The 21,848-nt window shown below is 38.2% G+C and overlaps 3 protein-coding genes and 1 long non-coding RNA gene across 7 annotated transcripts; 3 read left to right on the top strand and 1 right to left on the bottom strand.

Annotated features, from left to right (window-relative positions):
- The first annotated feature begins 87 nt into the window (after nucleotides 1-87).
- Nucleotides 88-3,394, top strand: LOC129787186 (bromodomain-containing protein 8). The gene is made up of 2 exons (XM_055822550.1): nucleotides 88-282; nucleotides 468-3,394. Coding segments are annotated over exons 1-2 (2,832 nt in total). The 5' UTR covers nucleotides 88-280; the 3' UTR covers nucleotides 3,298-3,394.
- A 2,749-nt stretch (nucleotides 3,395-6,143) lies between these two features.
- On the top strand, nucleotides 6,144-9,001 carry LOC129787194 (uncharacterized). Of its 2 annotated transcripts, none has more exons than XM_055822571.1 (5): nucleotides 6,144-6,688; nucleotides 6,750-7,259; nucleotides 7,319-8,092; nucleotides 8,153-8,572; nucleotides 8,633-9,001. In XM_055822571.1, exons 2-5 carry the CDS (start codon nucleotides 6,779-6,781, stop codon nucleotides 8,848-8,850), a joined length of 1,893 nt encoding a protein of 630 aa, XP_055678546.1. In that variant the 5' UTR covers nucleotides 6,144-6,688; nucleotides 6,750-6,778; the 3' UTR covers nucleotides 8,851-9,001. The 2 variants fall into 2 exon arrangements, with proteins under 2 accessions (XP_055678546.1, XP_055678548.1); XM_055822573.1 differs by having other exon boundaries at nucleotides 6,145-6,688; nucleotides 8,153-8,576.
- A 1,701-nt stretch (nucleotides 9,002-10,702) lies between these two features.
- LOC129787209 (uncharacterized) lies at nucleotides 10,703-14,889 on the bottom strand. Of its 3 annotated transcripts, none has more exons than XR_008750199.1 (3): nucleotides 11,727-14,889; nucleotides 11,337-11,611; nucleotides 10,703-11,281 (listed from the first exon to the last, which is right to left on the bottom strand). It is a non-coding gene; the product is annotated as an uncharacterized LOC129787209 (long non-coding RNA). The 3 variants fall into 3 exon arrangements; XR_008750198.1 differs by having other exon boundaries at nucleotides 10,703-11,266; nucleotides 11,702-14,889; XR_008750197.1 differs by having other exon boundaries at nucleotides 11,702-14,889.
- A 437-nt stretch (nucleotides 14,890-15,326) lies between these two features.
- On the top strand, nucleotides 15,327-17,897 carry LOC129787206 (ninjurin-2-like). The gene is made up of 3 exons (XM_055822593.1): nucleotides 15,327-15,674; nucleotides 17,203-17,385; nucleotides 17,520-17,897. Exons 1-3 carry the CDS (start codon nucleotides 15,543-15,545, stop codon nucleotides 17,724-17,726), a joined length of 522 nt encoding a protein of 173 aa, XP_055678568.1. The 5' UTR covers nucleotides 15,327-15,542; the 3' UTR covers nucleotides 17,727-17,897.
- The last annotated feature ends 3,951 nt before the right edge of the window (nucleotides 17,898-21,848 follow it).

Raw genomic sequence — 21,848 nt, forward strand, 5'->3', positions numbered from 1 at the left:
CAGCATGAGTCGTATGTATGCTAAAAGATTAGGAAGTTAGTTGATTTTCTCGACGATAAAATGTGCATTTGAAGTGTTTTGTTTACTTTATTGTAATTTTGACAGATGGTCTGTTTACAAACACGAGAATTTATTATTTTTTATTATTCCCAAAAAATAGCTTTTAATTAGTTAAAAATACTTTTTAATTACATTATCGTGTACTACAAATCAGTATTCAATCCAATTTTATCGAGGAAGTGAAAGAAAACTCACGGAAAAGTGCTAAAAAAGCTACAAAATGTGAGGAAAATGTTTTTGTTTATTTTTCCGAAAATTTCATTTTATTTTTACAATTTTCAAGAAAAGAAAAAAAATTTCTAAATAACTCTTTTCCAAAAAGTTGATTTTATTGTAATTTAGTGAAAATAAAGCGGAAAATTGAGAGAAAACACAAAAAGATTTTCATAACCAAACATTTTTTGCAGGGCGATGAACCTCGAGGAGAGGCTACAAATGAAGCGGATTCCCCTGGACAAATGGTCAGTGCGGGAGCAGCTCTTCTTGGCCGCAGCTGTGGCGTGCAGTGGGGAGAATTGGATGAGTGTGAGCCGCTCCCTGAAGATGTATTGCGGGTCAAATAGGCCGAGTGATTGGTTCTCACAGAAATCCTGTGCAGCCCAGTACGGGAAATTGCTGGAGAATGTGGAGATGCCCAAGAGGAAGAAGCGAACTGCCTCGGAGAGGGATACCCCAACTTCTGTGGACACACCCGGGGAGTCAATCTACCGGAAATTGACGCAGGAACGCATCCAGGAGCTGAAGCGTCAAATTCAGGAGGATCAGAAGGAATTTAGTCGTTTGAAGGATGATATTCTCTTCCTACACAGCGCCTCGACGGATGAGGGACGGATCCGGGAGATGTGGGCACAGATTGAGCAGGAGAAGAAGCAGAAAGAACGCGAGCAGCTGCAGCATCAGCAGTGGCTGAAGGAGCGCGAAGAGAGGAAGCAAGAAATGGAGAAGGCATGGCGTCCTGGGCAGCTGTATGCCACATCATCACCCAGCTCATCTCCACGGGGATCCCCGCTGCAACCCCTAATCCCACTGACTAATCTCAAAATTAAGCAGGAAGAGATGGAAGTGGATGATTCAGCATCGAAGCAGGGTACTTCCCCTCTCCTCACGTCGCTGCTAAAGTCCCCTTCTCCTGCACCCAATCCACAGCAGGTTCTCGTCTCTAGCTCCCCAACGAGCTCCAGGGCTGCTCCCACAATTACAAATCTTCTCACTGGACATCAGATTCATCAGAGTGTTACTTCTACGTCACTCAACACTCCAGAACTAACCACAATTCAATTCCAATTGATGGATTCAATCGTAAACACGCAGGCAACTCCATCCCAGGCAGCGCCAACGCTATCAATGCTCCTGGACAATAAAACCATCACAAAGACCACCGATTCAATGGCCAATTGCCCCAGTGCCCAGCCCCAAATTGTCCCAATGGCCATTGAACCAAAGCCTGAACCAATGGAAATTGTACCGCAGAATCCCCCAAACGTCCAGGCAGCTGCTGAGAATATTCCGGAAGTCAAAGATGAGGATCAGCAGCTCATGGACGATTTTAATGGACTCATTCCGGACAATATTGATGAATTAGCGGATATTCTCACTGACAATAATGCCATCATTCTCAGCCCTGAACTTCTCGAGGAGGAATCTATTCTTGAGAATGTGGATTCCCTCATTGGGGCTGCCACTGAGGTGAAGCCAAAGGTCAAGGAGGAAGTCCCTGAAGCAGCTGTTGAGGTTAAAACAGAGCAAGATGTTATTGTCATTAGCCCAGGGGAGGAGAAACCTCCGGCTGAGGAGCCTCCAAAGGCTGAAGAAGTTCCCGCAGTGATCTCGCAGGAGGAGCAGCAGCAGCAGCAGGATGTGAAGACACTGGACAATGAGAATTCAAGCTCAAATGAATCGAAAGAGACTGAGAAGAGTACCCAGGCGGCTGAAGCGGAGACAATTGAGATTAAAAGTGAACCCGAATCGTCGTCTGATTGTGAAATTCGAAGCGATGAGAATTCCCGGCCGCCACAGGAAGTGGATGCAGTGAATATGGCCACAGCGTTGGATGACTCCAAGTCAGCTGATGGGACAAAAAGTGGCACAGATGGGGAGAATAGGAGTGATGAGGTTAAGAAGGATAGTAGTGATTCGAGTAATTCAGCTGGGGTTGAGCTGAAGGGAACCGAAGAGCCGATAAAGATTGAGATTTCAACGGATGATGAGGATTCAAATATGAAGCTGAGTGAGCTGTGCGCTAAGGAAGGTGGGGAGAAGGACATTGTGACGATTGACTTGGATGATGGGAAGGCTGAGGCGCAGGAGGAATGTAGTAGGATGGAAACTGATGAGGCAGGAGATGAGGATACAAAAGGAGCCAGTGGGGAAGGGATGAAGGAAGAGGAGGAGGTGGAAAAACCCGAAAGGAAGTCTTCAGTTGATGAGGATATTTTTGAAGATGCAAAGGAGACAATAGATGATGAGGATGAACAGCCGACTGGCCAGGAGCATGGGGGGCATCAAGCTGTAAATGTTGACACAGACGATGATTATCCCATTGAGGTGATCAAGGAGGATAAGGTGGGACGTACGAAGAGAGATTACTCGAGGAAGAAGCCCGAAACACTCAGTGTGGACAGCAAGAAGAGCGAGGATAGCAATGAAGATAGCAAATCCAGCCTCAGTCTGAGAATGCGCCTGAAGGAGCGAGAGAGGTCTGAAAGTCCCCTCGTGACGGATGATGATGCCGGGGATGTCATTCCACGCACCAGGAGGCGCTATTCGTCAACACACGCCGCTGATTCCGTTCCAAGTTCCCCAGCTTCCAGTGAGGATCGTGAATACAAGGCATGGAAGAAGGCCATAATGCCAGCCTACAATCGTCTAAGTACTCACAAGTACGCTTCCATCTTCCTTCGTCCTGTGGCTGAGGATCAGCAGGCGCGATATCGTCAGGTGATCCTCAGACCGATGGATCTCAACACGATCAAACGGAACCTCGAAACGGGCGCACTGAGAACGACGTCGGAATTCCAACGGGATGTCCTGCTAATGTGCCAGAATGTCATGATGTTCAATAAACGCGACAGTAGCGCCTACAGCATGGCCAAGGAGATGATGACCGAGAGTGTGGCCATCATTGAGAGCGCCATGGAGAATTGGAAGGTAACACCCAGTAGCAGCAGTAGCAGCTCACAAGCACCGACCAAGGTGCGTTCGAGGAAGAGTCAGAGGCACCCTGTGAGTGTCAATTGAGGATTTCCACCTGAAGATTGGAACGGAAATTCGCATTGTAATGAAGATGTATGAGAGAAAATCTGAAAGCTACAAAAAAGAGAAAAAAATTAACGGATTTGTGAGTTTTTCTTTTTAACTGCTATTCTTTCTTCAAAGAATTAATTTCATGGTGTGGGTGGGATTTCAAATTGTCCACATTTAGCCGAATTTTCTTTCACTAAATTAACTTTGGACAATGCAATACGAATTTTTAGCTGTGTTTCTTTCAGACACAGCTTTTGTGTACCGAGCAAAATCGAAAGTCGTCAGATCGGGCTCAAACTTGGGATGAGCACGAATTAGGGTCCCTACATTCCAAAAAACGTATGCGCCAAAAAAAAACCTAACGCTAAATTGCGAGAGAACGGTGATAGATAGAGACTTGCGGTAAATGGCAAAGTTTAAATACCGACTGGAAGACATACGATTATGATGTCAAATTTTACCCCCCACCCCTCCGTCCGCCATTTTGAATAATCTCAAAATTTTGTTTTGCCTATATCTCAGCCCCTGTAATAGCTAAAAATCTGAAATTTTGATATGTTATAGGGGACATCAATACCTGTCCAACGATACCTCATTTTCGAAAATCGGTCAAGCCGTTTAGTCAATATGGCCACCACAATTTTTCATCGAAAAAAGACTATAATTCGAAAACTGCCTGACCGATTTTGATCAAATCGGGCTCAAATGAAAGCTTTCAACAAACCCTACAACTCTCTAGAAAATCCGAAGTTTCAGAAGTGACCGCTGGGGGGCCAAAAGTCAAAAACACAATTTTCGATGAGTTTTCGATGAATATCTCGAAAACGCCATTATCAATTTGCTTCATTTTTTGATATATTATAGCCTACTATAACATCTATATATTAAAAAAAAATTTATGTCGCCATTTTGAAAATATTGAGTTCTAACTTTGACATGTCATATCTCGGGTTCTACTAGTCCGATTTTAGTCAACTCAAGCGCAAATGAAAGGTTTTGTGAAACCCTACAAATGTCTAGAACATTGCAACTTCGAGAAATGACCGCGAGAGACGCTAAAGTTAAAATCAAAATTTTCAAAAATTTCGAACTCGAATTTTTCGAAAATGCCATTATCGATTTACTTCATATTTTAATATGTTATAGTTGAGGTTAAGACCTTTTCAACGATAGCTCAAACTCGAAAATCTATGGAGCCGTTCCCGAGATATGGCGTTTTAAAGATTTCTTGAGGGATGACTTTTCAACTTTTTCGGACTTTGTGCGTTTTTAAATGAATTTGCGTTACAGTTTGCACTCACAAAATTGGTACACTGAAAGAAACACAGCTCTCGTAAGCTTGGTCAGCTTACCAGTACATTTTAAACGTAATTAGTTGGTGTTCCACTTCGTGGCCAACACCAAGTATTGTAATCGTCGGAAAAACCGACCACCTCAGATCGGCCTCAAACTTGGTATGAGCACGTTTTGGACATCCCACATTACGAAAATGGTGGTGGAAAAATTTTGATCCGGCCGGCCTGCCGGCCTTCCGGCCGGTGGTCCAAACTTTGCCTTATAGCTCGAGAACGGCAACAGATAGAGACTTCGGGTTTGAAGTTTTCTATAGAAATGTGGGTGTAAAATTTCATTTTTTCGCATTTTCAAAATCCAAGATGGCCGCCGTCCGCCATTTTGAAATACCGTCAACCACTTTCCTTATAACTAGAGGTCTGAAATTTTAGTATGTTGTAAAGCTCAGTGAGACGTTTACATCGATAATTCATACTTGAAAATCGGTCAAGCCGTTTAGCAAATATGGCCGCCTAAGGCAAAAAGTGTTTTTTCGATATATCTCGCGAACGGCTTGACCGATTTTGACCATCTTGGTATCAAATAAAAGGTATTGAGAAGCCCTACAACTGTTTAGAACATTTCAAGTTTCAAAAACATCCGCAAAAGGCGCTAAAAACAAAAACAAAAATTGCCTAACTTTAAGGGGCAATATCTCCGAATCCCGATCATAGATTTCCTTGAATTTTTGATATGTTGTAGCCTGACTCAATATCTTTCACCAATCCGAAAATGAAGAAAATCTATGTCGCCGTTTAGAAGATATGGCCATTTGAAAAATTCTTGAATTTGAAAAGTTCTAAGAGCCATATCTCCTGAACTGCTTGACCGATTTTGCTCATCTTGATATCAAAATAAAGATTTTGCAATTCTCTACAACTTTCTAAAACATCAGAAATCTCTAGAACCATTTCATGAGTACAAAAAACGCCGAAAACTGTTTTGGTCAAACAAAAAGCCGCCAATTTTGTGTTCTAGAGGTGACCTTGAAAATCATTGAGATATATATCAAATTATAACTTGTTTCAAGACCTTTCCAAAACTGGTCAAGAAATTTCTCTATGTGTTATAGAACCAGAGATATGACCATTTTTATCCATCAAATTACTGAATTTTACAAAAAAATCAATTTCGCCTTAACTAATACTGCTCACAAATTAAAGTACAACGCATTAACAAACTTCTACACGTTGTGGGACACCAACTCTTATAACTGGACGCGTTATGATTGACTTTCCTTAAAGATGTTGATAAGACTTTTTTTTAACTGTAATAATATGGCTTTTATTTCATACAATATGATTAAGAGAGCTTTTTAATAAAGATTTCTGGAAGCTTTTTGAGTAACCCTATTAAGACACAATTCTTGAGTAAACAAAAAACGTTGAACTTGACCCAATCAGCCTTCGTGGAAAACTAACACGAAGATAAAAATACATAACGAGGGAAAATTCGGCTCAATTGATGATGCGTAGAGAGGCGTCATATTAAAAGCCTGCCCGCCGAATTAGTGGCGCCTCGATACACTGTTGAATCGCTCGCAATTTCCTCACAAGAAGTAAAGTTCTCAGTTATTCTTCCTTTTCATTCAATCCTGAAGTTAAAATTCAGCTAAAAGAAGTGTCTTGTATTTCTTAATGTTTAAGAATCAGGAAAAGTGAAGCTTTTAGGATCAAAATATTTAAATTTTCCACCGTTAAATTGTGATTTTTCTTAAAGTTTTTAAGGATTTGCCTGTGCCGTTAGTGCTGAAGACGAAAGATTTTAAGTGTATTACCAAAGTTTTTCATCTTTTATAGTAATTTTAAGACTCAATTTAAAAAGAGTTATATGAAAACAGTAGGATAACAAATAGAGACGTAATAAAAAACGCCATGTCCTTCATTCTTCGCATTTATCGATTTTCTAGTAGGAAAATACCCCAAAATTTTCATAATGCGTAAAACTCCCAATTAACAAGGGAAAATGTGATTAATTCTTTCGAAAATGGTGTAAAAAATAAGTTCAGACACAATATTTACTCTTCTGTAAAATCCTTGGCAAAGGATCTAAGGTAGAAATTATTTTTATCCGTTACGTGGTTTTTAAACAAGATTTCTTCTCATTATTTTCAGAAGAGCAGTAAATCTCCAAGAACTTAACGATGGAAAGAATTTTGGCTTTGATCATCTCGATCATCTTCCTGCAGTTAATTCTGCAGAATCTTGTTCCCACAGAAGCTTCAAATGATGACCGAGATCACACTTGCTTCCATTGTATTGGAGATATGAATAGTGAATGCGCTTTCTTTCAAATGGGGAACTCCCAAAACACCCCAACCAGGCGATGTCCTCCAGATAGTTTCAGGCACTGCTATACTAGCTTAATCAATGGGACTGTCTATCGAGGATGTAGATCAGATAACTTTTGCTACAATCACACGTGCAAATTATGCTACAACCCCTACAAAACATGCAATTACGGTGCTGTAGCAACACTCGAATGCATTCAATGTACTAGTGATCAGAGGTTTGATCGGTATCATCCAAAATGTCTTGATAAGGCAGAAGAAATTAGACCTACCCCCTGCTTTGTTACCTCACATTTTTTAAAAATCGAAAAAGGATGCTATACTAGAAGGATTAGTAAGTTTTACTAAAATTATGCAATGATCATGTAAATTAGTAAATGTTTCTAATTTTAGATGAAACCATTGATGGGAAAGAATCATTTTATATTTATCGTGGATGCTTTACTGAATTTGTAACATTTTCTGAATGCCCCATGGGTGATTTATCCTGTATGCCATGTGCGGCCGATGGATGCAATATACATCACCTTCATGACATTTACCTTGGTTCAAGTGGAAAGATCTCTCCGAACGCTTTGATGCTTTTTCTGAGCTTTCTTCTTAATGCCAAAAATTATGGAAAGAGCAGCATAAAAAAATTCGCAACAGCTATAATCTTTCTCAAACTCCTTCAAATCAGTTATGCATTATTTTGCATTAAATGCGATTCATCGCAACATGAGAGTTGCCACTACTTGCAATCCCGCAATGCTGCCGAGAAATGCGTAGGAAGACTCCCTGAAGGAGTTGAAGATCGATGTTTTATTCAATACAGTGAGGTTGGACTTGTGACGATCCGTGGGTGCTTATCGGAGAATCCGCATTTAGTAGAAGTCTGCAAGGATGAGGGTGAAAATTGCAGCACCTGCAATATCAATCAAACGTTGAGGGGGAATTGCGCCATTTGTGATACAGAAACTGATCTCAGATGTACAAAATCACCATCTCTTTTCGTACAAATGTGTCCGTTTGTTCATGAATACGAAGCTGGTGGATGCTACTTCCACATGAGAAGTGATGGGGGTATTCAGAGGGGTTGCATGGTCGCTGGAGCATCAGACTTCATCAACAACTGTCGTACAGGGGAGAAATGTGAAATATGTCGAGGACAGAGCTGCAATACAGAAGGTTTAAGAAAGTCTTTCATTATACAAATTCTAGATTTTCCAATTTAAATTTTCCTTTCAGTTGATTTTGAGGGGTCAAATGAAAGGCTTTGGTGTCATCAGTGCGAAGGAAATTTTACATCGGACTGCGCGTACTACCAACCTGGCACTAAATCAACAGAATGTACTGAAAAGTTGAAAGTTGGCGAATGGGAGCAATGCTACGTTGTCATTGATTCATACAATAGAAAAGTCATTCGTGGATGTACAGGAGATGAATTTTGCAAGAAATATGATTGCCTTGTATGCAATTATCGTCACTGTAACTATCACAATATGGTCAAAGATGAACAAGTGGAGTGTATTCAATGCAGCTCTAATCTGGATGATGAAAACTACAAGGAGAAATGTGAGAATGATCTATTCAGGATAGATCCACGGCGTTGTCGTTTCGACGAATACTACACAAACCATGATTCAGGATGCTACAGTATTCGACTTCGTGGGTAGCCTTTCCTCTTTAAATTTTAAAATATTTCGTAGAAAAATTCTTAATTTTCAGAAAAAGTTGTTGATGGAAAAAATATTTCTTTTGTTCGACGTGGATGTAAATATTCAATGGAACCAGATCCGAGATGTTACGATGATGACGATCAATCGTGCATCCTCTGTGAAGGACGAGGATGTAACGTACATAAAGTAAAAGTAAATCGAGCAAAGAAGTTTTACGCATCGGAAGCTTTTCTTATTTTAATTCTATTTATTTTATCAATAATGTGATTAAAATAGCTGATATTCCTACTATTAATGTATAGATATTATGTCTTGTGATATTTATGCTATGCAATCCAATAAAGATATTTTGCATCATGTAATTTGCAATTCGATGTTCTTAAAAATTAAAAAAATAATTAAAAGGCCTTTCAATTTACTTAAAGTATAACAAATCATTGAACTAGCCCTTAGTTACATCAAGCTTTTCTTGAATTCGAGAAAGAAAAACGAATTTTACTTACGTACTACCAACATTCTTTTTACTTCAGCGTGTGGCGCTTTAAGATAATTTTTTTCAAGCGGAAAAGATTATTTTGTCGCAATATTACTTCCCATTTTGGTCGAATTTACGATCATGTCACCCTATGAGGAAGATGGGAGCTCCATGTGGAGGACAAATGGCATCTCTGGTGGTTGAGAATCGTAAATAAATTTATACTCTCAATTTTTTCCATCTTTGTGGTGCGCACAGAGTTAATGAGCTTACAGATAAATTCTAATGATTGATGTTTGAATATTATTTGAAAGAAATAATTTATTTCTTATTAAAAGATTTTAAATATTTAATACAAAAAATGTTTTTTTTAAATTCTTTGTATAGAAAAAAATTCTAAAATGATATTTTTTCTCAATTTAAAATTTTAGAACTTGAAATAAAAAATCAGTTTTAAAATTTCATTTCAGGATCAGACTTTTCTTTTTATCGTGTTTCTTAATAGTACAGCAGATTTAAAAATTTACCTCGAAATAATTAAACTAGGATATATGTAGATCCAATTTTTCTCGGGATCGGCTTAAAATTTGATCCTGATCAATTTCCCGTTGAAATTGGGGTCATACAGGTTGAGGAAAATGAGCACTTTCCCCGATTAATTTTCCCATATGATTTCCAAGAATTTGAATGAAATTGTACAAGTGGCGCCAACTGGTGGTCATAAAATTAAATTTAGGTTGACGAAATTTATGTTTTTTGTGACTTTATTTTCAAAGAATTTATGCTGTAGTGTTATGTTTTTAGTGCATTTTATGCTTTTATATTAAAGAAATATGTGTAATAAGTGCATAAAAATCAGCCGAAGGGCAGTGCGATGTGAAAAAAGTGCATTTTTTGTGGTCCAAAAAGGTGAAAAACATCACTTTTTCCAGGTGAGTTTTCCGCATGAAAAACACCTCAGAATGCAATGCGACTACCTCACAACGATTCTAGAACGCATGCAGAATCTGAGGAAATCATATTTGGTCAGAGAAACCCCCCCAATTTTCCGGAACATAGCTCCAAAGTTTTCCCGCGAAATCATTGACAATATTGTCAACCCTTTGTTTACATTTTTTATGTGAGCTGATTTGAATTTTTTTGGGGCGTTTTCCTAAAAATTGAGATGTTTTCCAGGCCTAAATTGATTTTCCTTACATTCTAAATGCATTGTAGGCTTTAAGTGAAGGGTTTCATAGCATTTTAAATACAAATAAATTGGAAAATTCACGCGATATGATGTCTCCACCACGACCCTAGGCAATTTCGCGGGAAAATTTTGGAGCTCTGTTCCGGAAAATTGGGGGGGTTTCCCTGACCAAATATGATTTCCTCAGATTCTGCATGCGTTCTAGAATCGTTGTGAGGTAGACGCATTGCATTCTGAGGTGTTTTTCATGCGGAAAACTCACTTGGAAAAAGTGATGTTTTTCACCTTTTTGGACCACAAAAAATGCACTTTTTTCACATCGCACTGCCCTTCGGCTGATTTTTATGCACTTATTACACATATTTCTTTAATATAAAAGCATAAAATGCACTAAAAACATAACACTACAGCATAAATTCTTTGAAAATAAAGTCACAAAAAACATAAATTTCGTCAACTTGAAATTATTTTTGTGGCCACTCGTGGCGCTACCTGTTCAATTTTATTCAAATTCTTGGAAAAATATATCGGAAAATGAAAATGGGAATGCTCAGTTAGCTCAACCTGTATGACCCCAATTTCAACGGGAAATCAATCAGAATCAAATTTTGGGGCTTTCCTGAAAAAATTGAGACTACATGTATCCAATTAATTATTTTGAGGTTGAGGTTAGAAAACATGTTAATTTTCTTGGTCTATAACTCTTATTAATCTTTTAAAGAATTCAAAGAAAAATCCGTAAAATGAAAATTAGGGATTCATTTTGTAAAAATATTTTAACGAATAATTAATTAGCAAAAAAGTACAACAAAAAATCAACTCTGTATTTGTACCTCATCAATTTCTCAGGCACCTTGCAATCTCATCTCTCCTACATACACAGATAAATTTCCCACCCCCTCGGTGAAAAGTGATTTTCAGCTTGGTGGCGAATTTTTTGTCCCACCACAGGGTGTTGTTTATGAAGAAAGGGACGAACCCGGCGGTAATGTAGATGTTGTGTCGTGCAAGTTGATTCTCTGGGATTTTTGTGACTTTATCGCAAGAAATAATATATCGTAAATTACTAGCGTAGATGAAAATACATACCTATACATTACTGGATGGTCTTCTCCCTATGGATTCCCCATGGCAGAGTAGCTACCACCCCCTCGTTCATTTCCCACCCACTTTCTTGGCCTTTTTTCTCCCTCCCCCGTCCTTCCATTTCTTTTGAGGAGTGTGTTTTGCGGTGAAAACCAAAAGATCTCCCTTTGTGGTTGAGTCTCAAATTTATATACATGACCCGTCTCCTATATTCCCTCTTGGTGGTATTGTTTGCTGGTCTGTTGAGATTCAGTTGAGATGAACTTTTGAGGGGCTCTCTTGAGAAGGGAAAGCAAAGGAAAAAAATTAAACTATTGTTAGGAGAGAAGAGTTGTTATCAAAAGCAGACTTTTCGCTTTCATATTTACTTGTTCACCATAAACTTTAATTTACTTTTGTGTGCGTTATCGCTCCGATTGATCTTTAATTCAAAAGCTTTCTCTTGCAGGGTGGAGGGTGCGTGCGGCAATGCGGTGTGGAATAACTTAATGCCCGTAAGCGAATAAAGGGCATTTTCGGCAAATGGGTCTGTGTGTTCCAAAAACTTCCTTCTTCCGAAAGAAATCTTCAATCAAGGGAACCTGCTCAAGATGAGGCAGGTGGAAATTCAAACTTAGGCGGGTGTGGGGAGTGTTTTCTACGTTGAAAACATTTTCCAGGAGAGAGAATAAGCCCCCTACGCCGGGGAAATGTTGTTTCACATTTTCTATGGACCTTGAGGGCGGGGTGTGGCTCCCCAGAAAATCACACTACACACATTTTGAAACTTTATTTTTGGAATTATTTGCAGAGCAAAATGAGAGGTAAATAAACATACTTCAAATGAATAATTAAATGCTTTCATATTACAGTTGGTTTATGGAAAATTTTTAAGGGTGTTCGTTGGGGGTGGGAGAGACCAGAGGATTTAAAATTGTAACAATTTTATAATAAAACATTTACTTAGCACTACCGAATTAAATTTGCACAGGATTCGTAGGAGTTTGATGTCTTTTAACTGACCTTTTGCCTGTGAACCTAGCATAAAAAGAATAAATGAGCATTGCAATTTGTGTGTGTGTGTGTGTGATTTATTAAAACACATTTTGAGAGGAAAAATGATTTAATTTACCCAATTGAGAGAGAAGATAATGAATTTTCATGGATTATAAGAGAGTGAGCTTTTAAAAGCTTTGAGATTCACATTAATTAATTGTAAGAGAAAGAAATCCACATAATCATTCGAAAGAGGATTCATTCCTACATTTTAACACAAAGAATATGGATAAATTATCCTTTTGAATCAATCCAATTGATTTCTAAATCCACATGAATCAAATTGCAGCACATTTCGCAGTGAGGAAGACCACAAATTTATCCATTTCAAAAGGCTTTTCCAATTCATTTGGGTGAGGGAAGATTTTCATTGAACATTTTCCCCATTAAGGAGCAATTTGGATACTCTGGTATGGGGGCAAGTGATACAGAAGAGGCGATGCAATTGATTCTCTAAATGGTAATTTCACTTCCAATTACATCCTCTTCCTTCCGAGAAACAATATATAGGAAGAACAAAAGCTCTATACGGTCAGAGAAAGTCCTTTAGGGATTGTTTCATAGAAACTATCTTTACTCTCAATATATAGAAATTTATTGTCAATCTATCTCTAGAGTACCTCTCCATTTGCAATATTAAACACCAAATGAGAAATGGGGCTTTTTGGCTTTTCCCATGTCGCTCCTATACTATGTATGTATGTTGTATATGTTTGTATATAATATTTATTGAAGGGAGGAAAACTTTGTCTTGTGGAGTATACTCCTTTGAAGTAGTAAATTTCACGACCAAGACCCATTTCTAATTGCGCTCGACTTAGATGCCGTATATATCTCATTCAATTTCCACCAGCAGCCACCGTGGCTTTTTACCAAGCTTCCAAGCGAGCTTTGCAGTGTTGCCGTATTCACCCCCCGCGCGCGCTTGACGGCAGATTTACGGCCGGTCGCTATCGTGGTGCTCGCCAGGACGAAGCAGTATATATTGCAATAATCGGGAATTAACCCTCCAACCCTCTAATACACAGCTTCGTCCCCAAAATGAAGGGGAGCGCCGCACATCAAAATCAAACAGTTGGTGGGTGGGGGGGCGAAAGTAAATTCAACCCGACCTGTGAGTTTGTCATGTGTAATTTGTAATTCTCGTGCAAAATGTAAAGGAATTCATTTACGCTCCCTTTCCTCGCATAGGTTTTCCCTTTAATGTCAACTAAAACCCCTTTTAGCTGTGTAAGAGGAAACATAATAATTCTATGCTGTATAAGTTGGGGATTAATTTAGGACTAATTGAAATTTCCAAAACTACATATATGGAATTTATGATATTGCTATATTTTATATTTATATGCTGTGTATTTATGTGCGTATTGGGATATTGAAGCAAAAGTTAGGTATCCTTAAGGATGTCAATATATTACCTATATTTTATGTACCTACCTAATATTAGATTAATGGATTTAATGGGAAGATTAATCAAACAAAGGTAGAAATTACGGTGTTATGCAGAGTGGCAAAATTATAAATTTATGAAGCTTTTTAAGTCAATTCTTGATATATTTTCAATAAGAGCTTAGAAATTTGACAAAGAACATTCTTAAAATATTCTGAGAATTTTCCGTTATGATTTTAACGTTTTATCCGTATTTAGCTTCTTGGCAAACTTTGGTTTCTTTCATTTCAAGGATTTATCATGAGGAACCTAAGTTTCAAGCGAGCTTTCAAAGGAGTTTTCTCTTCTTATTTATTCATTTTTCCTATTAAAATATTCAGCATTAGATGTTTGAACTTAAAGTTTTCTAAGACTTAATAATTCGCGATATAGGACATAGATCTATATTATGTACAAACAATTCTGCACATGATTTTCTTGGAACTTCTTGAGAGACGTGAGAGACTAACTTTGTAATTCTTCAGTCTTTTACGACAAAGTTCAACATTTTGAAACTTTTATGATTAATTTGCACCTTTTAGAATTCCAATTCAAACGTCTTTGAAAATAATTCATGAATTCTATTAGAGCCATCGAATCATTCCACTTTACCGGAGTTTTCTTGTGAATTTATTAAATGTTCCTCTCAATATAGCCAAATTTTCCAATTGAAGAAACTTAAATTGAGGGCCAGTGTGATTGAAGAAAATAAATGGAATGCGGTTGAGAGCCACTTTTGAGATAAAGCCACACACATACCAGAGTTTGATCAAAAGAATAAATCAAGAGGTTGAACTCTCGTTGCTTTGCTACCCTACAGTTCGTCAACCCCATTCACTTTCACCCAATCAATGTACCAAATTAAAAAAGCATTATTCCACCTACAATTTGCACTTTGCCAAACAACATCACAGAGAAATCGCATTTGAAAAGTGAATGAACGTTGGCAATGAATAGCTTTCGACATTTTGAAGTGCGCTTTTTATGGGGGATCTTTCTCAAGTTGATTGGAGAGGTGCTGTATCGTACATTTATTGACCATTGATGCGGCAGGTGCAGAGGGAGTCAAGGTTCAGTGGCATTCGTCGCCTGATAACAACTACAGAGGACTCTCTTTCGACCCCTTTTGTTATCCTCCTTTTGAATCACTTCAGCACAACTTGGGTATAGCTACCTACAGTGAGATTGAATGCGGGGGTGTTGCTGCAAACTTTCAGACACGCTCATTGGCAGGGGTGGCTGTTGGAGGATGGGGAGGGAACGCGATTGTAGGACACGGGGGATGAGGGGGTGCAATGGGAAAAGTGAGAAAACTATAAATAGGACAACTGTCCAATTGGGGTTATCGAGTTTTGTATCAGAAGCATATAATACAATGAACACAAAAAAATTATCAGTAAGGGAGGAAACTCCTTTGTCGCATTTCTCAAGAAAATGAACACAAAAAGACACTTTTGAGTGGGGTCTGCGCCAGTTATCAATTGAAATGTGTGCTCCCACGGGCTGTCGATTGGTTATCAAATTGATAAATACATATTGCTCGCTGCTCTGTGAAAATACTTGAGGAGTGACAACAATAAAATGCCATGAGCGACTTCACGCAGTGCTCTTCATGATAAAATAATTGTGAACACTCCAAGTGCACGGCAGTCTGTGAAGTTCAGTGGAGCATTCGGTGCTGCGTAGGAATTTATTGTATTAAATTTTGCTCTTTTCCATTTGATGCTGGTGTATTGTTGGTGCTCATGCCAAAATTGCGAGGATACGATAACCCCGTGGCCACAGGCGCTGGGGATGAGGGGTCAGCAGCCACCCAGGGTCGGGTGAAATCTGACGCCGAAAATAGCGCTGATCGTGATACGGGAGATCATATTCCGGTAATAAAAATATTAATATTGGTGCCCCATTAAAAGTTGATGATGATGAAGTTGATGTGAGGGGGTGGTGAGAACATTGGGACATCTCAAATGTGGCCAGTGTGTGTGCAATTGTTAATCTTTTGGCTCTCTTATTGCGTCGCATCATCGTATTTTTGGGGGGTGTACGCCTCACCCCGTCCGCGCCCTACCCACGCTGGCCATCGTAAAAGCTTCCCGCCATAAACAGTCTCTCTAAGTGCAATTATTATCGCTGAAAATTGCTATGTTACCAACTAAGGGGATAGAGAGGTTTGTTCATAAAATTTAATATTCTCCACATCCTGCGCATGCATCCACCCCCCCCCCCCCGCTTCCCGTAGCGCCGTGACCCATCCGCCTATATACGAAGACACCAAGGCGGAAAAGCATCAATAAAACGGCAGGATGATGGCTGCAATTGCGGAGCTTGATTCCTGGTGAAAAATTAAATTACATTCAATTGCACTCCGCACGATGTCCCCATCATTGGATGCAATGAAAATGGGATTTGCTGGAATGCTCGTCATTATTCTTTATTACACATCATTTGCCTCACAAAATATAATAAGGATACAAAGGGGATGGCATGGATATATGACATACATACGGCCTCTTTATTGAAACACTAAGCAAAGCATCTCGAGGGCGTGGTATTTTAGTTAGCAAGTGTCGTACACGTTGTACATATTTTAAAAATCAGAGTTGAATACTATTAATTTATTAATCTGAAAATAATTCTTATTTTCAGAAAAAAAGTCTGATTTAAATTAAATTTACTTTATTTAAATAATATTCCGAAGAAAAGTAACATATGTCCCATAAGAAAGTCAAAACTCTAACAAAAACAAAGTTTTTGAGAATTTTTTTGAACGGAGTTATCGCTAATTTAGAGCTTTAGCTTTTGTTTTTTTTGACTTTCTTTTCTAATCAAATATAATGATTAATCAAGCAGTGACGCATATGCCTTATGTAAAAAACGAAAAATGGGGGCGTGGTTTTTGCTTTTTTCCACCAAATCATGCACAGGTAAATTAAAGATCAGTTAAACGTCTTTCGATTGTTTTTTCAATCTCAATAAAACTTTGATGAGTTGGTGAGTAAATTCAAATATTGTCATGTGAAGCTTACAAAAATGAATAATCTCCTTTTCGAAGTTGTAACATTACAGCATATTCTGAAGAAATTTCTTTTGAATAAAAAAAATATCTTTCCTGATAATGAAACAACAAGCTATAGTCTTGGTAATTTGTAAAAATTTCATTACCCTACTTGTCTATCGCATATTATATCTAGGTTAAAATACAATTATTTCTTACGACATTTGGGTATTGAACCACCGTGAATCACCCATGTTTGCTTGTTGATCTGGCGATTGGACAAACATTCAACCACCTAATTTATCGACTGCTGTATACGCTCTCGTACTGATAATGGCCAAACATGCGAATGAGAATTCTCGATTAGATTTTAATTTGATTTGGTTTCCGTTTCTCCCCTCCCGCCGAAGACACTGCGGCGTCTCTTCAATGCCAACAGGTATGCCACGAAGAAAACCCTTGCTCAGGGTATTCTGGATTTGGCTCTTTTGGCTTCCAATGCGGCCCAGCTGAAGTATCTCCTGCGTATTGGGGACACCCACGAGTTCTATACACTTCTGCTGGTCCTCATTGTGTCATCAATCTGCCTCCAGGTGAGTGATTGATTCGAAGCGTGACGGATTGCAGATAAATCTCTCCCCATTGGATGGGAAGGGGGGGGGGGGTGGAAAATGGGGGTGGTTAATTGCCCAATCACATGTGGCATTAATGTAATTCGAACCCGCAGGTAATTCAGGCTGTGGTATGCGTTGTGTTGGCTATGGTGCTGAATATCAACAATGTGAATGAGCAGAAAGCTGCGGACATCTGCAACAATATCTGTGTGGCCATCATCATTGTCACAGTGGCCATAAACGTGATAATTAGTGCTTTCGACCTGAAAGGAGATGATGGCATAAGTCTAAGGTATTACCACCAGGATATCCAACATTAGAACTCTCCCTGCCAAAAGAAAGAGCTCCCTGGTGAAAGCTTCTAGCACCTCCATATGGCTTTCTGCCGAATTTGCCTTCGCCGAGCTGCATCATTGCGGATTTACAGAGCCCATGGGGCATAAAGTATTTAATTATGTTCATTAACTTTTAAATATACAATTATAATTTTATGTTCTGCTATAAATATTCTTATCAGTGCGCCACGTGAAGTTTCCCAACACTTGCGAGATACTTAGCTTTGTGCCAGGAGCTTTGTGTGCATCCCACGAGAGTCTTTCGTTTGCTTTTGAAAGCATCGCAAATTGGATGACTTTAAGTGGATTTTTTTTTCAAAGCTTCTTTTTCTTTATGTGAAAATGGCATTACACCGCGTGAAGTGGAAATTTTTTCCAAAACTCTGATCATAAATTTATTTATGCTCCTTACTGACTTAAAGCAACAGATGCAGAATGTACTGCAAAAATGTTGCAAATTTAGGAAATAAAAGAAATACTCTATCTTCATGCCAAGAGGAGCCTAAGGAGTTTAAGAAGCTTTATCAAACGACTAAAGGGAAACTGAAGAAAATTACTTAACTTTGTGACTTCTGCATTTGGTTGCATTTCTACGAACCATTTCTGTATCAAATGTAGCAATATTGAAACAATTTTTTTTGCGACAGATGTTGAAAAGCATAAAAAAGCATTGAAATTGCATTCACAAGGAAACCACTGAGAGGTCCATTTTAATGAGATAGAACTTTTTTATCTTGCCAAAGTGAATGCAAAATTTTTGCCAGAGAGAATGGGCATCTGCAATGGAACGCTATTGCCCACGAGAAAGCTTCAGCGTACACCAGAGAAACCTCTTTTATTCACTCTGTGTGGTCTTTAATTATAAGGAAAAACCTTAAAAAAAAAGATGCCATTATAAGGTTGCGAAAGCTGTAACGATGAGGAATCTCCTCATCATCTGAGTTTTGTGTTTATATACTTTGCTTTTTCCTGGGTAAAACCCGCTTTTCATCCCCATGAAAATCCCTCTGTTCTCCGGGGATGTCTGCAATTGTCTCGACCCAGCTGGCGGGAGGGATGGTATTTTCCTCATAAAGTATATTATCTCTAGTCGTATAAAATGAGAAAATCCATCATTATCCACCAGGCAAGGCGGAGTGTGTAACAATGGGTGTTTGGGGGGTGGTTTTGTACAAGGAGGGTTTCTGCCGTGTGGGTGAGTTCTTTCGGTGGGGAGAGGGTGATTGTGAACACCACCGAGTGTCTGCTGGTTTGTACCCCAAAAAGAGAGAATCTTGCCGAAAACCACAAAAGTAATTAATTTAATACCTTTCTGACATTGCGGCATTGGCGGAAGAATAGACTCACAAGAAGAATCTATAATATCCACACAGTGTGGTTGGTTGGTACATGAGGTATATAGAGTGAGCATTGTGCTACGTTTTAATGTGAATTTCATGAGCGTTTATATTATGCCCAGGTGTAATATGCCCGGAGATGCCATTAACTGACAAGGGATCCTCTTTCTCTCTCTCTGACATTCAACGTACCATCCCCAAAATCACAATTATCATACAATCCTCGTCCGTGAAAAAAAAAAAAAAACTCAAAAGCTCTCGGTGTGGCAATATTATGGATATTTAATTTTATTGCACTTTATTGCCTGGTGTGTGTCACTTTAGCATAAAAAATACGCCTTAGCAAAAATACAATTAAACCGCATTTTCTTGACGATAAACCGCCTCTTTATTCACATTTCACAATGTGGGGTGATTGATCTGATTGTTCCCAGTAGTATTTAATTTTAATTATTTTTAAAACTCTATTTAAATTCATTTTTAGTTATTTATTAAAAATTCAGAACTTTAATATTATTATTTAAATTTTTTCTTGTAAAATATATCAGCCTGTTTTTTAAACCGGGTTTATCTCGCCATCAGTTTGAAAATCACTTCTCTATTTTTTTTCTGGAGCTTTTTTGTTATGTAGGTAATGCCATACTATGTAGTTTGTTTTAAATTTTTGTGCTAATTGCTAATTCTTTTGTAATTTTTTTTAAAGTTTTCTGTATAAACTTTCTTCGGATTTTTCCTGATTGTGATGATAATCTAAATCAGAAATGAGGTAGGTAACATAAATCATTTTTTTAAACGGTTCACGGATTTTTAGGCTTTTCTCACAAATCATCGACTTTTGCAATACAAAACCAACAAAGAAACTCTTTTTATTTTCTAGTTTAAAAATCAATAAAAATATCCCATGATTATTTTTCAAAATAATTGCAATTGGTACATCCGGTTATCCACTTGAGAAAATTCCCACCGCGTATGTGTGGAGCATACTAAATGTTTTACCTGGGTGAAGTGTGTTTTCTTCTGGGTACTTCCTTCGCAACAATTTTACAGCATTTTATTTATTGTTGAAGTGATAAAGAAGGAAAAAAGGCGAGAAGAAGTTTCAGTTTGAAAATCCACTTTACTTCTTCTCCAACAATGGAATCTTTTGTGTATACATTTATGATCTGCTTCTTGAATTCTCTCATAACAACTTTGTGTGTGAGAATTTCCCATACTGTGGGAGCTTTTCTTCAAACCCTTTCCTCTCCCCAACCACCCAAAGAAATATCCACACAAGCACTTGATTTTAGAGATACCAACAAACGCGCTAAAGGCACCAAAATATTTAGTTTTGTTTGCTTTTCACGGTGAAAATATATCAAATTTTGAGTTTTCGCACCATCTCAAGTGAAAACTATTTGTAACCAAGGAAATATATGGGGAGCTTTTGCTAAATCATTTTAGAGGAGCTTTTCATCTGGATATAGTATTAAATTCACATCCATTTAATGCTATTTGGAATACCTCAAATTTCGAATTGAATTCCATGAATAGCATATTTATTGAAGCAGATTTATGAATAGGTGAGTGTTTCTGGGCTTTCTGGGTAATAAATTTATCAAACTGAAACAATGTTTTATCTAAATTAATTTATCATGAGACACTACATTAATTTTTTATTGCTCATTTTTATTATCTTCTTCTTTTTTCTCACCCCTCCAAATAGGCCAAATTGTGGCAAAAAGGAAAACGCAATAATGGATGAAATTATTTTAGGTTTTCCAAATGACCGCCACGTCCTTACAGTCTGTTATGTGCGAAATAGAAAAGTTATGTCGGATTAAATTAAAAACATAAATTTTATTTTATTAACATTTTTATATTAGTTGTTTGCTAGTGTTTACATATTTTAAGTTATTGTTTGTTAAAATTGAGCTTTTTGAGCTTTTTCAACTTTATTTGTTTAACAGGTTTTAATTGAAAGATGTAAAACTTATTTTACATTTTTATTTTTATTTATAAAGCAAGTAAAACTTTAGAAATTTATTTTCGAACATTTCCAACGAAGCTCCGCAAAAAAAATCTTCCGTAAACAACTCATCGAAATCTTGAGTATTCAGGGTGAAATAATGCTCCGTAAATAAAAATCCTCTTCTCATCATTTCCCTTTAACATTTTTATTTGTTAGACATCAAATTCAATCCCTACAAATTATATTACTCCAAGGATCCTGATTTCTGAGGGCCGCCCACTCCACGGTTCGAAGGGGTAAATAATATACATTGAAGAGGGGAGCTTTTGATGGGGAATGAGGATGAGATTTGGGTAACCAAATAATGTGGCGGCGGCAGCAAAGGAGGGGAGTGCATGGTGTGGGCGAAATTGGGGATATTAATGAAAAACACGAACCGCCCTGTAGCCACCCACGGAATCGCCCACCCCAGAAAGCCGACAACCCACCATTGTGTGCATGTAATGTGAGCCACAGGGTGCCACACACGTATTTTGGGGGATGATTGATGGGCTCTGGGGAACGCTTCACTCGCCAAATTGATGGTTTTGTCCATTTTTCACACACTCTGACCGCGCTCCGTAGATTTCCGGTCCGCCACCGGAATTTTTTGGGGGCCCACATTACCCAACCAGAGAGTATAAGCTCAAATTTCTCCCTCTTATTGTTGAGCATTTTATCCCTCAAAGTGTATTTGGTGTATGCGAAGGGAACAATATGTACGGTGATGACAGTGATTTTTCCATTCCACCACCACACCATCATCCACAAAAACCATAT

This window comes from Lutzomyia longipalpis, chromosome 1 (assembly GCF_024334085.1).
Source record: "Lutzomyia longipalpis isolate SR_M1_2022 chromosome 1, ASM2433408v1".
Classification (NCBI taxonomy): Eukaryota; Metazoa; Arthropoda; class Insecta; order Diptera; family Psychodidae; genus Lutzomyia; species Lutzomyia longipalpis.